The 16,293-nt window shown below is 45.6% G+C and overlaps 2 protein-coding genes across 2 annotated transcripts; one reads left to right on the top strand and one right to left on the bottom strand.

Annotated features, from left to right (window-relative positions):
• The first annotated feature begins 5,168 nt into the window (after window positions 1-5,168).
• UBXN1 (UBX domain protein 1) lies at window positions 5,169-8,136 on the top strand. Its single transcript, XM_081281391.1, has 10 exons — window positions 5,169-5,239; window positions 5,325-5,412; window positions 5,544-5,597; window positions 5,684-5,790; window positions 5,872-5,941; window positions 6,308-6,499; window positions 6,593-6,644; window positions 6,795-6,911; window positions 7,407-7,599; window positions 7,756-8,136. Exons 2-10 carry the CDS (start codon window positions 5,354-5,356, stop codon window positions 7,803-7,805), a joined length of 894 nt encoding a protein of 297 aa, XP_081137517.1. The 5' UTR covers window positions 5,169-5,239; window positions 5,325-5,353; the 3' UTR covers window positions 7,806-8,136.
• Window positions 8,137-10,788: 2,652 nt separating this feature from the next.
• Window positions 10,789-11,472, bottom strand: UQCC3 (ubiquinol-cytochrome c reductase complex assembly factor 3). Its single transcript, XM_081281405.1, has 2 exons — window positions 11,314-11,472; window positions 10,789-11,223 (listed from the first exon to the last, which is right to left on the bottom strand). Exons 1-2 carry the CDS (start codon window positions 11,431-11,433, stop codon window positions 11,071-11,073), a joined length of 273 nt encoding a protein of 90 aa, XP_081137531.1. The 5' UTR covers window positions 11,434-11,472; the 3' UTR covers window positions 10,789-11,070.
• Between the last annotated feature and the right edge of the window lie 4,821 nt (window positions 11,473-16,293).

Genomic DNA, 16,293 nt, shown 5'->3' with positions numbered 1-16,293 from the left:
AAGGCACTTCCATGGAAGATTCTATCCTAAACAGGGCAAGGGGTTATATTACAAAGGAACAGGTGAGCATAGCTTCACCCATGGGGCTGAAGCAAGACACACCCATTTCTGTGACTGAGCGCCTCAGCACCCAGCTGGGGAGTGTAACTCAGTCACCCATAAGGTTGGCCTCCCACACAGGGCCTGCTAAATTGCTTAGGGTCTCACTAAATTGCTGAGGCTGCCTTGAACTTGTGATCCTCTTGCCTCAGCCTCCCAAGCCACTGGGATTACAGGCATGCCTCAGGCAATCACATCTTGGATTTATTTTTAAATTAAGTGAATGTAGCACCTGTAATTCCAGCTACCATAAGCTGAGGTGAAAAGATCACAAGTTTGAGGCCAGCCTCTGCAATTTAGGGGAGGCTTGTCTCAAAAAAAAAAAAAAAAAAAAAAGGGCGGGGCGGGGGTTAGGGTTGAGTAGCTCAGTGGCAGAACACTTGCCTAGCATGTGAGTAGCACTGGGTTCAAGCCTCAGTACCACATAAATAAATAAAATAAAGGTACTGTGTCCATCTGCAACTAAAAAAAAAATATTTTAAAAAGGGTGGGGAAAGCTCAGTTGGTAGAGTGCTTGCTTGCCTTGCATGTACAAAGCCCTGGGTTCAATCCCCAGCACCACATAAATAAGTTAATAAATGAAATTAAATAAATTAAAAAGTGTTGGGAATGTAGGTCAGTTGAAGAGCATCTTTGAGTTTAATCCCCAGAACTGGAAAGAAAGAAAGGAAAGAAAGAAAAAAGAAAGCTGGATATAGAAAAGACTGTTTTGTATTGCTACATAGTATAAACCTCACCTTTACTGGTCTTACAACTCCTCTCCCCCAATCCCGGAAGAGCTGGGGATGGAACCAAGGGCCTTGTGCATGCTAGGCAAGCAGTCTACCACTGTTATACCCTGGCCCTAACTTTTTAAAAATTTAATTGTAAAACAAACACATACAAGTTTCAAGTAACACTGACACATACAAAGTGAAACTTCTCTTCTTCCTTAATTGCCCTTGCTGGGGGTATACTTCAGTGCTAGAGCACTTGCCTAGTATGAAAGAGGCCCTGGGTTAGATCCCCATGTAAAAAATAAATAAATACATACATAAAAAGCCATTAGGCTGGGGATGTAGCTCAGTCATAGAGTGCTTGCCTAGCATGCCCAAGGCTTTTGGTCTGATGTGCAGCAAAAGACATAATTGCCCTTAGTAGAGCAGTTTTTTTGTTTTGTTTTGTTTTGTTTTGGGTACTGGGAATTGAACCCAAGGTACTTAAACACTGACTACATCCCCAGCCCTTTTTAATATTTTATTTAGAGACAGGGTCTTGCTGAGTGGCTTAGAGCCTGGATAAGTTGTTGATACTGGCTTTGAACTAACAATCCTCCTGCCTCAGCCTCCTGAGCTAATAGGATTACAGGCAGGTACCACCCCTCCCAGAAGCAGAGCAGTTATTTTTTTTTTAAACAATGTGATTTTTTTTTTATTTCTTTTTTTTTTTTTTAGTATTTATTTTTTAGTTTTCAGCGGACACAACATCTTTGTTTGTATGTGGTGCTGAGGATCGAACCTGGGCCGCTCACATGCCAGGCAAGCACGCTACAGCCTGAGCCACACCCCCAGCCCCAGAGCAGTTCTTTACAAAGAACAAATATTTTGTTTTTCACTCATTATTCAGTCATAGACAATGTTGAACATTGGCAAATCATAACCTCCTTATATGTTAAAGGCCTCATGATTTCCTACAAAAGAATGTACTTTAAAGAACTTTAGCCATCACTCTTTATTGGAACATTTAAATTTTCTTCAGTGTGTTTTTTTTTTTAAGAGAGAGAGAGAGAGAGAGAGAGAGAGAGAGACAGAATTTTAATATTTATTTTTTAGTTTTTGGCAGACACAACATCTTTGTTGGTATGTGGTGCTGAGGATCGAACCCAGGCCGCACGCATGCCAGGCGAGCGCGCTACCTCTTGAGGCACATCCCCAGCCCTTTTTTTTTTTTTTTAAGAGAGAGAGAGAGAGAATTTTAATATTTATTTTCCAGTTTTTGGCGGGCACAACATCTGTGTTTGTATGTGGTGCTGAGGATCGAACCCGGGCCGCACGCATGCCAGGCGAGTGTGCTACCACTTGAGCCACATCCCCAGCCTCCACTAGAATAAATTTACATTGTTATCTAGAACACATGTGGCATTACATTGTAGTGATTACCTTGTGACTTTTTATTTAATGACTATTTCCTCAGCAATCATTCACTTATGAATGAGGAGACCCACTCTATTATTAGTAAAGACATGCTTTTCGTGCATTCTCACTTAATCCTTACCACGAACATTCCAAGAGATAGTATCATCTTTTCAAAGATGAGAGATTTTGGCTGGGGATGTGGCTCAAGTGGTAGCGCGCTCGCCTGGCATGCGTGCGGCCCGGGTTTGATCCTCAGCACCACATACAAACAAAAGATGTTGTGTCTGCCGAGAACTAAAAAATAAATGTTAAAAATTCTCTCTCTCTCTCTCCTCTCTTAAAAAAAAAAAAAGATGAGAGATTTGAAGTCCTAAAGGGTTTGAAATTACAACTAAGGAGTTCAGATAGGATTCCTGCTTAAATTGCCCAACTCAAAAGCTCTTCATTTTACCATAGAGAGGGGCAACAAAGCATACAGGTTTAGTGAAACACAATGCATGGTAGAATTCTAGCTCTGCTACTTTCTACTGCCTTTATGATCTTAGATGAATTATCTCATCTTTCTATACCTGTTTTCTATGACTAATAATAATACAGAATAGGGACCGTTATGATGATTAAATATGAGTTAATCAACTAAGCCTCAAGTACATGTAACTGAAAGCTTGGTCCTTGTCCTTGAAACCAATACAATAATGAAGACAAGGTCTTGAGAAAAAGGAAAAAGCTTTATTGCTTTGCTAGCAAAGGAGAAACACAGGGGACTCCTGTCCCAAAGGCTGTGATTCTGCTCATTTGCAGGAACAGGAGGCTTTTCTTTCTTTTTTTTTTTAATATTTATTTTTTAGTTGTAGTAGAACACAATACCCAGGGCCTCGCATGTGCTACGTGAGCGCTTTACCACTGAGCCCCAGCCCCAGCCTGAGAGGGGGCTTTTATAGAGGTGATTTAGAGAAAATGAGATCAGGGAGGAGAGAACAGGGAGGAGAAGATCAGGGAAAAGAAGATCAGGGAAGAGGTCAGGAAGGGGAAGGTTCAGGAAAAGAAGATCAAGAAGATCAGGGAGGAAAAGTTTAAGGAAAAGAATATCAGGGAAGATCAGGGAAAAGAAGAGCAGAGAGGAGGTCAGGAAGGAGAAGGTTAGGGAAAAGAAGATTGGGAAAAAGAAAAAAAAATCTAAGTTTCAAAGCCACAAGAGATAGTCAAGCATCAAGTGAACCCTGTTACATACATATATTTTCCATATGAGTAACTTTTTTTTTGATGGACCTTTATTTTTTATTTATATGTGGTTCTGAGAATTGAACCCAGTGCCTCACACACGCTAGGCAAGTGCTCTACCACTGAGCTACAACCCTGTCAGTCAATATGAGTAACTTATTATTATTATAATTGTCGCAGTCTTGGCTGGGCACAAGATCACGAGCCACTCACAGCTTTGTAGATTCAAACAGCAATTCTTTATTCCCGAACTCACACCGGCCTCTACACACACGTTCTGGGGAAATCCAAGTTCTGCCACACAATTCATGTCCCAAATTACTTTCTCAATTCCACAAGAACTCAACGGGAACTCAGGCAGCAGGATACGCCCTATTCCCAGCAGCAATAACCTTAAACCTGGAACTTCCCTAAACCCAGATTGTCTTAAACCGGGAACGCCCTAAACCCAAATTATCCTAAACTGGGATACTTCCTAAAACCTGCAGGATACACCCTAAACCTGGATCCACCCTTGTCCTTGAGCAGGGTCACCTTTCTCAAACACACATGCAATGTCACAGCGAATTTCCAAGGCAAGTCCATTTAACATGGGGTACGCTGGCAAGGAAATTTCGATGCGTCATTCCTATTTGGTAATGGCCCTCAGCATCTAATTATTATTATTATTCTACCTCCTAAATAAACATATTTTGTAAATTTTATTTTTGGGTACTAGAGATTTAGTCCAGAGGAGCTTTACCACAGAGCTCAATCCCCCAGTCTTTTTTTTTTTTTTTTTTTAAGAGAGAGAGAGAGTTTTTTTTAATATTTATTTTTTAGTTTCCTGCAGACACAACATCTTTGTTGGTATGTGGTGCTGAGGATCCAACCCTGGCCGCACGCATGCCAGGCGAGCGCGCTACCGCTTGAGCCACATCCCCAGCCCCAATCCCCCAGTCTTTTTAATTTTTTTTTTTTTTTTTTTGGAGACAGGGTCTCACTCAGTTTCTTGCGGGTGGGAGGGTGTCTCACAAAATTGCGGAGGCTAGCCTTGAACTTGCAGGCCGGAGTCTTGAAAAACAACTAGAAGTTAACTAAGAGGAGAGAAGAGGCCAAACATCTCAGGCAGAGGAGCTGGTAGGTGCAAAGGCCAAAATGAGGTGTAGGGCCTGTTTCACAACATGCACAGGTTATCCTCAATTTGAAGGAAATGAAACTATGCGGTAACTACCATAATTTATGCCATACCGTCTTGTGAGGCACCTACATAGCTGTCACCATTATGTCCATTTTATAGGTGGGGCTCTTAAAACTAAAACATGGGGGCAAGAGAAAGTCAGCCTTTGGGCTTGTACTAGATGACCGGGGTGACATGGTGATGACCCAGGTTCAGATACTGTGTATTGCAAAGATTCCTTTGGCAATCGGGCACAGGATGGCTCATCCCCGAAGATGAGTGGATCAAAGAGCATGACCATTTCTATGGCTCCTGAGAAACACTGACAAACAACTTTCCAAACGATTGCACTTAAGGGCCACAATTTTAATTTTTAAGGAAGGCGAAGCAGTGTGAAACTCCGGGAACTGGCCTCATTCGGCTCTTGGGTTTCCAAGCCTCAGGGCGCTTCTTGGGCACTGTGGGGGAGCACTGGGGTTTGGTAGGGCTCCTTCCGCCCACGCAAAATTCTGGAGGCGGGCCAGCGAGTTTTCTGGCACTCCGCGGCATCCGTCCACGCCGGCCCCACGTGACCCAAACAGATTTGGGCACTTCCGCTTCCCTTCGCCTTTCTTCTTGTCGGTGTCCCCGGTGGGTCCCGAGCCCGGTGAGTGAACGAGCGCCCGATCGGTGGTATCGGGCGCAGGGTTCCCTTGCGTTGACCTTTCCCACCCTCCTTCTTGCCACATCAGGTCCCCGCGGAGGCGGCGGCGGCGGCGGCATGGCGGAGCTGACGGCTCTGGAGAGTCTCATCGAGATGGGCTTCCCCAGGGGACGCGCGTAAGGGAGCACCCAACCCCGGGCCGCCAGGCTGGGGGACCGCGGACCTGTCTGGACCTTTACCCCAGCCTAGCCCCGTCCTGACGGTCACCATGGTCCGTAGGCGCTATTCACGGTGTTTCTGCCCGCAGGGAGAAGGCTCTGGCCCTCACTGGGAACCAGGGCATCGAGGCTGCGATGGACTGGTGAGCCTTCAGACTCGGTGGCGGAGGATTGGGGGCTGCTGGGAGGAGCAGTCTCAAGCTGACCTCACTGCCGATTTCCCTGCCAGGCTAATGGAGCACGAAGATGACCCCGACGTGGATGAGCCTTTAGAGACTCCTCTTGGACATGTCCTGGGACGGGAACCCACCCCCTCAGAACAAGTTGGCCCTGAAGGTTCTCACTGGGAGACGTGGTGTGATTATTCAGGCGGGCCCGACGAGGAGCTGACGGGGTAATAATACTGCTTGTTTGTAGGACCTGGAACGGCTGCCGGAGAAAGCAAACCTGTTTTGACTGAAGAGGAAAGACAAGAACAGACCAAGAGGTAAAGTAGCTTTTTTTTCTTGATGGTGCTGGGGAAGGAACCCAGGGCCTTGTGCACGATAAGCAATTGCTCTACCAGGTGAGCTATATCCCCAGCCCCCAGGTAACTTTTTTGAGGGTTATCTTCCACCCTTCCCCAATACGTACACAAGTCTGGTTGAAGAACCTTGACTTTTTCCTATTCTCTGTTTTTTTGTTTTTGTTTTTTTAAATCCCGAATTTCAATATGCTAAGCATTTATTCTACTGAGCTATACTGCTACCCCTGTTCTTTCATTCATTTATTTTGGGACACATCAGCCAATTTTGTTCTGTCCCTTCCTATTGCGTGTCCATTTCTCTTGAACTGTGTCCTTTCTGCAACATAGGATGTTGGAGCTGGTGGCCCAGAAGCAGCGGGAACGTGAAGAAAGGGAGGAGCGGGAAGCATTGGAGCGAGAAAAACAGCGCAGGAGACAAGGTCAAGAGCTTTCAGCTGCACGCCAGAGACTACAGGAAGATGAGATGCGCAGAGCTGCTGAGGAGCGGAGGAGGGAAAAGGCTGAAGAGTTAGCAGCCAGGTCTGGGTGATGGGTATGTTGGTTTACAGGAGAAAAAAAATCAACATTTGGTTTGTTAAGGTCTGACCTATTTTCTTCCTGTCTGCATTCCAGACAGAGGGTTCGAGAAAAGATCGAAAGGGACAAAGCAGAGAGAGCCAAAAAGGTGGGTGTTGAAAAGACAGTGATTATAATGCAAAAGGCACACTAAGACCCTTTTCCAGCTTCAAAGGGGAAGCATGAGTAAATACCATCCATACCACCCATTTCTGGAGGGTAGGTAAGTGCCTGACTCCTGTTTTACTTTGTTCTCCAGTATGGTGGTAGTGTGGGTTCTCGGCCATCCCCACCAGTGACAGAGCCAGGTCCTGTTCCCTCCTCTCCCAGCCAGGAACCTCCTACCAAGCGGGAATATGACCAGTGTCGCATACAGGTACTGATTCTGATTCCTGTCTTGCTCCTGTAACCCCTTTGTTGACCTATAAGGAGCCCAGCTCAGAGCTTATTTCAGTTACATTCCCTTTGCCAAATCTCTTCCTTCTTTGTACATGACTTGAAATCCTACCTGTTCCACTCTTAGAAAAGATATCAAATTTCACCTGCTCCAGTCATATTTAAATCCATATACCTCCCTCTTACTCAGCATTTATCCTTTTACTTACATTGTTTTCATTTGGTTCATTACACAGCTGCTTTCACAATGTGGAATTTATCCTGAATTTTTTTTTATAATCTTGTCTGTGTTGAATTGCAAGGAAGTTGGGGCCACTTGTTCAAACTTAGTAAGGCAGAGCATAAGTGGTTGTTCATTAAGTGCTTTAAATAGTAGGTATACTGATTTAGTCTAAGAAGAAGGAGGGGCCAACTTTAACTCTTTTCCTTATTGGTTTTGGTGCTTAACAATACTGGAAATCTCTCTTGCCCTTAGGTCAGGTTGCCAGATGGAACTTCACTGACCCAGACATTTCGGGCTCGGGAACAGCTGGCAGCAGTGAGGCTCTATGTGGAGCTCCACCGAGGGGAGGAACCTGGAGGGGGCCAGGACCCAGTGCAGTTGCTTAGTGGCTTTCCCAGACGGGCCTTCTCAGAAGCTGACATGGAACGGCCTCTGCAGGAGCTGGGTATGGCATGTGAGACCAGAAGCCAGGATTTGGAGGAATGGAGGGAAAAGAAGGGATATAAAGAAGGGATTTGTGGGGATGGCATGAATCCAGGAGTTTGGGGAGCAAAAAACAAGTATTCTTGTGGCTCAAGCCTTTTTTTTCCCCCATCTTTAGGACTTGTGCCTTCTGCTGTCCTCATTGTGGCCAAGAAATGTCCCAGCTGAGGGGCCTTTATTTTCATCATCATTCTCTGACCTCTTCATCTTTGATAAAGCACTGACATCTCCTTCCAAATAAATAGACCCTGAGTTCTGTATAAGCCTGGCTCCTTCCTGAGTGGCTGGGAGGGACAAAACCAAGGAAGAGAAAGAAGCTAAAGGGAAGGCACTTGGAGAATATCCCTTTCCTCTCCAACAGAGACTTGTGTCTAAATCTTTGGGTCTTAGCTGCCTCAGAGGTGGAGGGGAGAGGTGCCGAGCCAGGGAAGGAGAGAATGCATCACAAAAACGACTTTTGCTCCTGCAGGTAAAGTGGTGCATAAACTTTAAATCCTGACTAGTTGTGTGCCTTGACTTCTTTAAATGTAGTTTCTTCAGTAGAATACGAATAATAGTACTATAATAATAGGAATAATAGTATTCCTTGGGGTTGTCCTATGGGTTACACAATAACTGACATGTGCTTGAGCACAGTGCCTCACACCTAGGAAGTACTCAGTAAATAATAGCAACTAAAAGTATAGTTTTTTGAAGTGGTGATCCATAATCATCGAAAGGAACGTTAGTGACCTTTGCAAGTGCATCTGTTGTAAGGAATAAGTCAGCCACATTTGGCTGCTTTCCTAGACACTAAAAGGTGTTAAACTGGGATGGTGGCACATGCCTGTAATCCCAATGAGTCAGGAGGTTGAGGCAGGAGTATCATGAGTTCAAAGCTAGCCTCAGCAACTTAGGGAGGGCCTAAGGAAATTAGTGAAACCCTATGTCAAAATAAAGAATGGTGACATAGCTCAGCGGTAATGTGCTCCTAGGTTCAGTCCTCAATACCAAAAATCTAAGGTATTATGTACTTCACAAATACGCTTTCTAAAGGGGAGATTAGTTTTGTTTTGGTACTAGGGATTGAACCCAGGCCTTGTACATGCTAGGCGAGTGCTCTAACACCAAGCTATATTCCCACCTCTCTTTTTACCTTGTTCTGGGTATTGAACTCTGATATGCTTTATCACTGAGCCACATCCCAGCTCTTTTTGAGACAGTTGCTGAGACTGACCTCAAACTTGAAATCCTCTTGCCTCAGCCTCCTGAGTTGCTAGGATTGCAAGCATGTGCTACAGTGCCAGCCACCCCCAGCCCTTTTTAAATTTTATTTTCAGATAGCATCTAGGTTGCCTGGGCTGCCCTTGATCTCACAATCCTGCCTCTGCTCCCTGAGTATCTGGGATTACACATAGTTTTAAATTTATAGATAATATTTGTTATCTAGGTGTTGGTATAATTATCCCCACTTAGAGACCAGGATACCAAAGCACAATTTGCTTTCCCAAGTGACACTGGTAGCAATTTCTTAGAACCTGCACACCCACAGGAAGACTGACTAGAGCTCAGGTCCTGACTCACCAACCCATGATGGTCTCTCTGTCTCCTGTCAAAGAGCTACTGACTTTCTCCTCACTTCCTGGGCATATGGAAGAGGCCAGTTACACCATAAAGATCACAACAAATGTATTGAACATGACTCTACAATCCAGCAGCTGAAAAAAGCACCAGCATTCATCTCTGATTATAAACTGTTCATCACAGTGTTATACAACTTTTATTTATTGTTTTGACTCAATTCAATAAAAGTGTTTTTTGTCAATTGCAATCTTGCTTGGGAACCACAGGGTATAAAACAAAGGAAGGGCCGGGGTTGTGGCTCAGGGGTAGAGCACTTGCCTAGCATGCATGAGGCACTGGGTTCAATCCTCAGCACCACATAAGTAAAGTCCATTGATAACTAAAGAAAAAAAAAAAGAAGCTGGAAGGTGTAGTTTGTTAGTAGAGCATGTGCTTAGCATGCCTGAGGACCTAGGTTCAAACATCTCCAGCACCAAAAACGAACAGGGGAGGGACCTGACTACAATGGGGCTGCAACCCCAGTGATTTATCTCAATTCTCAGTGGCATTTCCAATAGGTCCTATAACTGGATTCAGAACTACAGTGTGAACCTTTAGAGGGGAGAGGACCCATTACATTGCTATGTCAGGCCCTTTACATTTTTCATTTTTATTTTGAGACAGAGTCTTGACTAAATTATCCAGGCTGGCCTGGAACTTGAGATCCTCCTACCTCAGCCTCCTCAGGCGATGGGATTACAAATGTGCACCATCATGCAGGCTAGCCTTTTTTTATTTGCGGTATCTAGAATTGAACCTAGGAGTAATATGAAGGAACATTCCCAGCCCCTTTATTTATTTATATTGTTTGGTACAGAGGATTGAACCCAGAGGTGCTTTGTTACTAAGCCACATTCTCAGCCAGGATTTCACTAAGTTGCAGAGGCTGGCCTTGAACTTGTGATATTCTTGCCTCAGCCTCCCAGGTCTGTTGGATTACAGGTGTGGGCCACAGAGTTAGGGATAATCTATTGATAACCCTGGAGATAGTTATGGCCTTTTACAAAATAGGGCAGACTCGGGCTGGGGATGTGGCTCAAGCGGTAGCGCGCTCGCCTGGCATGCGTGCGGCCTGGGTTCGATCCTCAGCACCACATACCAACAAAGATGTTGTGTCCGCCGAGAACTAAAAAATAAATATTAAAAAAATTCTCTCTCTTTAAAAAAAAAAAAAAATAGGGCAGACTCAGGTTTTGTAACATTCGGGAGTTGAACCAGATCTTGACCACCCCTAGTAAATCAGCCTCTCTAAACCTCTTTAACCAGAGATTAAGTAATGGCCACAGAAGGCATATATGTGCTAGATGCCCCTCTTCAACCTCCCTCAAAGAACAGATGTCATCCATTGCTAACAAGCTTTTCCAGAATAGTTTCGATTTCGGGAATGTCGCTTGGTTTTCCCCAGAAGTAACACTTACATAACAAGACCTGTTTTGAAAATGTGGTTACTAAGCCCATAGAACTTCAGACTATGGGGCGGGGCAGGCTGGATCCCTGCTCAGCAGAGCTCCCCAAGCCAGCTTGAGCGATGACCCGCACATCTCTCAGCACCAGTAGGCGTGCGACTGCACGGCTCACTTGGGAGGCACAGAATTTATTGGTTCTTTCTGTTCACCACAACCGACCCCGGACACGACTTTGGCGGATGATGTGGACGTTAAAGCAATCAGCGCAGAGTTGGAGGGGGTGCGATGCTCACCCGGCGGCCGCTCTCCGGGACTGGAGTGCGGTATCTGAGGTCCGGATTCCCCGCCGGTTTCACGGAGCTGAAAGGCTGCCTGTGATCTGCGCTCAAACCAAGGTCGTAGCGCCCACTCGGACAGGTTTGGCATCACGCTGATCTCCCGCCGCCGCCGCCAACCAACCAGTTCTTCCTCCACGCTACGTTCTCCTGCGTGGCCGCGGCCTCCTGCAGCGTGGCCATCACTAGCTGCTGGTTCCTCTTCCCTTCATCCCTGCGTCGAGGGTCCTGCTCGGGCATCTCCTGGGAATAGGAAGGGAGTTCACAAACCAGGACACCAGTCCAGGGTTCTCCGTACGCCCGCTCCTCCTCAGAATTCTCAGTTGTACCTACCTTCAGCATCTCCTGCTTCTGCAGCTCTCCTGGGGTTACCAGAGCAAAGAGCGCGGACCCCACGCCGGCCCCAGCGCCCAGCACCGCTACTACCATGAGCACTTTCTGCACACTCTGCATGGCTGAGTGCAACCAACGAGACAACTTCCGTAGTCTACGGCAGCCTAGAGGGTGGCTACGACGTCTCACCGGCCCCTGCGCAGGCTAGAGCGACCGGTAGAAACCATAGAGAAGCAGCCGGAGTATAGAGAGCCTGGCCTTAGAAACGTTTAGAATCCTGAGCGCTTGGGTCTAAATACCTGGGGACGTTGAGCAAATCTTCTAAGTGTTGGTACGCGGCCCAGCGGTGGCGCGCCCCTGTAATCCCATGGATTCAGGAGCCTGAAGCAGGAGGATCACAAGTTTGAAACCAGCCTTAGCAACTTAGAGACCCTGGGTATATGGCTTGGTGGTAAAGCGCATCTAGGTTCGATAATAATATAAAAATTGTTGGCACAAGCCGGGTGCGGTGGCACACGCCTGTAATCCCAGTGGCTCCGGAGGCTGAGACAGGAAGATCGTGAGTTCGAAGCCAGCTTCAGCAAAAGCGAGGTGCTAAGCAACTCAGTGAGACTCTGTCTCTAAATTAAATACAAAATGGGACTGGAGATGTGGCTCAGTGGTCGAGTGCTCCTGAGTTCAATCCCCAGTATCAAATAAATAAAAATAATAATTGTTGGCACCAAGGACTAAGCACCGGGCCCATTGTCCAGAGTAGGATGCCTAGGAGCTAGGAGGAGAATGCATGTCTTTATGGTTATTGTGGATTTTACAGTTTCCCATTTTCTGCCCTCTGAAGTTTTCAAATCAGAAATAGAACTGCTTGGGGCTGGGGATGTGGCTCAAGCGGTAGCGCGCTCGCCTGGCATGCCTGCGGCCCGGGTTCGATCCTCAGCACCAAATACCTACAAAGATGTTGTGTCCGCCGAAAACTAAAAAATAAATATTAAAAATTCTCTCTCTCTCTCTCTCTCTCTCTCAAAAAAAAAAAATGTTAAAAAAAAAAGAAAAAAGAAATAGAACTGCTTTCATTTCCTGTAGTATTGTGCCGTTTTCAAAACCGCACAAAGCATTCCTCCGGATATTTACACCCATCAATCAATTGGCCCCTCCCAATCCTTTCAACTCTGAAACAACTCAGAACTAAGTGGGGAATGGGTATAATTTTCTATTTCTTGTTTATCTTACAAATAGGTTGTTAATACTTTTCCTCAAGGTATACATACACTTGGTGTTGACGTTTGTTTACTTTTAAACCAGGAAGCCTGTGGAACTTGTGTAATATACCAAATTTTAGTTCGGAGATGAAAAACCCGAACTGGGTATCTACTAAGAAAATCATTTAAGTTCCTTGCCCCAGGTTTCTGCATTGGAAAATGTTGACTCCTAATAGTAACAATCTCAGTTTTAAGATAACCGAGTTTAGGGGCTGGGGATGTGGCTCAAGCGGTAGCGCGCTCGCCTGGCATGCGTGCGGCCAGGTCCGATCCTCAGCACCACATACAGACAAAAGATGTTGTGTCCGCCAAATACTGAAAAATAAATATTAAAAAAAATCTCTCTCTCTCCTCTCTCACTCTGTCTAAAAAAAAAAAAAAATTGGACACATTAAAAAAAAAAAAGATAACCGAGTTTATATGTAAGGCAGGTTAAAGAGTGGGGTGGTCACACACATCTGTTATCCCAGCAACTGGAGAGGCTGAGGCAGGACCATCACAAGTTCAAGGACAGCCTCAGCAATTTAGCAAGGCTCTAAGCAACTTAGTGGGACTGTGTCTCAAAATAAAAAATAATAATCTAGGGGCTACTGATGTAGCTCAGTGGCATAGTAACCTGGGTTCAATCCCCAGTACAAAAAGGAGAGAGAGAGCGGGTATGGTGGCACACGCCTGTAATCCCAGCCAGTCAGGAGGCTGAGGCAGGAGGATCACAAAATCAAAGCCAGCCTCAGCAACTGTGAGGCACTATGCAAGTCAGTGCCACCCTGTCTCAAAATAAAATACAGAATAAGGCTGGGGATGTGGCTTAGTGTTTGAGTGCCCAGAAGTTCAGTCTCTAGTACCCACCCCTCCAAAAAAAGTGTTTCTGTCAAATAATAAACATCATATAAATATTCATTAGCTCCAATCCATATAAACTGCCGCAGTCTGGCTGGGCACAAAATCACCAGCCACCACACACCTTGTAGATTCAAACAGCAACTCTTTATTCTTGAACTGTCACCGGCCCTCTACACACACGTTCTGGGGAAAATCCTCGCTTCCACTGGGCTCTGTATCCCAAAATACTCTCTCAATCCCAGGAGAACTCAACGGGAACTCAAGGAGCGGGTGCCTGGAGGCAGCAGGATACGCCCTATTCCCAGCAGGATACACCTTAAACCTGGAACCGCCCTAAACCCAAGGAGTGCCCTAAACCCAGATCCGCCCTGGTCCTTGAGCAAGGTCACCTTTCAATACAATGTCACTGCAAATGACCTGAGTCTAAGACAAGCCCATTTCCACAATGGAGAGTCCTTCCTCTAAGCAACATGGGGTAGGCTGACAAAGAAATTGCCATGCGTCATTCCTACTTGGCAATGGCTCTCAGCAATAAACAAGTCAGCCTGGGAAAATCAGTAAGCCAGGAAATTCCAAGATTATTAGCTCTTACAAGGCTTTAAGTCAGGTGTCCTTGTTATTCCAACCCTGTCTGCTATTTCCAGTGTCTCAGGAAATAGAAATAAAGCTCCTATTCCACCTCTCAAGCATCCCCCCTCCCCAGAAAGGCCCATAATCTCCTGGAGTGTCATCTTCCTCTGAACAGTGATTAAGGGGCCATGTCCAAAGAAGACTAAAGGAGGGGTGGGGATGTGGCTCAAGTGGTAGAGCGCTCGCCTGGCATGCGTGTGGCCCGGGTTCGATCCTCAGCACCACATACCAACAAAGATGTTGTGTCCGCCGAGAACTAAAAAATAAATATTAAAAATTCTCTCTTTCTCTCTCTCTCTCTCCTCTCTCACTCTCTCTTTAAAAAAAAAAAAAAGAAGAAGACTAAAGGAGCAATCTGTGCTGTGCACTGGGTGATGGTACATTATTTGGCATTCAACAATATTTTTTTTGAGAGAGAATTTTAATATTTATTTTTTAGGCAGGCATAACATCTTTGTTTGTATGTGGTGCTGAGGATCGAACCCGGGCTGCACGCATGCCAGGCGAGCGTGCTACCGCTTGAGCCACATCCCCAGCCCCCGCATTCAACAATTTTGCACCCTTAGAATCACCCCCATGGCCCTTGTGCCAAGGAGCAACAAGGAAGATGGGCCTTGGTCTAGAGATAGTCCAGGATCCTCCTGGTGTCCAGAAATCAATACTCCCTCCTGGAAGGACAGAGAAGAGCTCAACAGGGTTGAAGGAAACCAGGATCATCAGGTTAGCATGTCCTCAACTTGTGTTCTGCTGCTGGCTCATAATCAACTTGTGCACAACATTCCCATTGTCTTTATTTAGATTGCCTCTTTTTTTTTTTTTTTTTTTTCAGGGTAGAAATTAGAAGTTTATTAAAGGACAGCAGAAAAGACTTCTCCCAGAGGAAGAAGGGGACCCAAGAGGTGGAATCCCTTAGATTGCCTCTTGAAAGTTCCACCTGTTCTGTATTATGGTGGAAGCCATGGAGGCAAATGAAGATGGTGGGGGTCTCCAATGGTCAAAGGAACTTCAGCTGCTCACTGATGGCAAGGAAGAATCTGAGGCCTTCTTCCAGGACCAAAGTGTAGAACCAGGTAAGGAAGGTGGCTGTTTCAGTTGGGATACTGTGATCTGGATGTTCTATTGTGGGCCAAAATGGATTCACTGTCTCCTGCAGATAGCAGGGCCAAGCACATATTGGTACTCAATAAACATAGAAAGGGGTTTCAGGTGTAGCCAGCGGTAAAGAGCATGCTTCCTTAGCATGTTTGATCCTTAGCATCCCCTTCTTCACAAGGTATTAAATGAATGTGGTAGAGAAAAATATGGGAGAAAAGTCTAGGCATTTGACAAGACTGATGAACAATAAGAGGGCAGTTTCATGTCAGAATGGGTGATACTTTTTTTTTTTTTTAAAGAGAGAGAATTTTTAATATTTATTTTTTAGTTCTCGGCGGACACAGCATCCCTGTTGGTATGTGGTGCTGAGGATCGAACCCGGGCCGCACGCATGCCAGGCGAGCGCGCTACTGCCTGAGCCACATCCCCAGCCCTGGGTGATACTTTTTAATCTGTATTTTAATTTTGGGGAAGAGGAGCTACTGGGTATTGGATACACTGAGCTGAGGCATTTTACCACTGAGCTACATCCCCAAGTCCTTTTATTTCTTAGACAGGGTCTCATTGCGGAAGTTGGCCTTGAACTCGTGATTCTACAGGCACAAGCCATGGCTGCCTGTGATTTTCAGAACAATCCAATGAGACACTTCTCTTTATAATCAAGGTTATGAAGTTAGGCTCCCCCACCCCACTACTGAGGATTGAATTCAAGGGCTCTTGATCACTGAGCCACACCCCCAGGCCTATTTTGCAGGGTCTCTCTGAAGTTGCTTGGTGCCTTGCTTTTTGCTGATGCTCTGAATTGAAAACCCTCCTGCTTCAGCTCCTGACTGGGATTACAAGCATGAGCCACCATGACCAGCTTTATGATTTTTAAATATCAGGAATGTTTTTTACTGTTAATGGGCTCTTTACTCCCCTCTTCCCTCAGATTGGGTTTGGAACCCAGAGGACTTCAGATATCCCCTAGAACATCCCTAGACTCAGCTGGGAACAGGAAGAGCAAGATGCCCCTTGTATTCCTGAGGACAGGTTATATCAGGAAGCCCCCACTCCCTGTTTTTGGTACCCAATAATAAATAGTCTCCTGTCTCTAGAAACTGCTTTGTAGGTAAGCATTGATTGTCTTTCTCTTCAACCTTTCACCTAGTTTCTT

This window comes from Spermophilus citellus, assembly GCF_964194105.1.
Source record: "Spermophilus citellus genome assembly, chromosome: 2".
NCBI classification, from domain to species: Eukaryota; Metazoa; Chordata; class Mammalia; order Rodentia; family Sciuridae; genus Spermophilus; species Spermophilus citellus.
The sequence above is the reverse complement of the archived record's forward strand: the minus strand, read 5'-3'. Positions and strand labels throughout refer to the sequence as shown.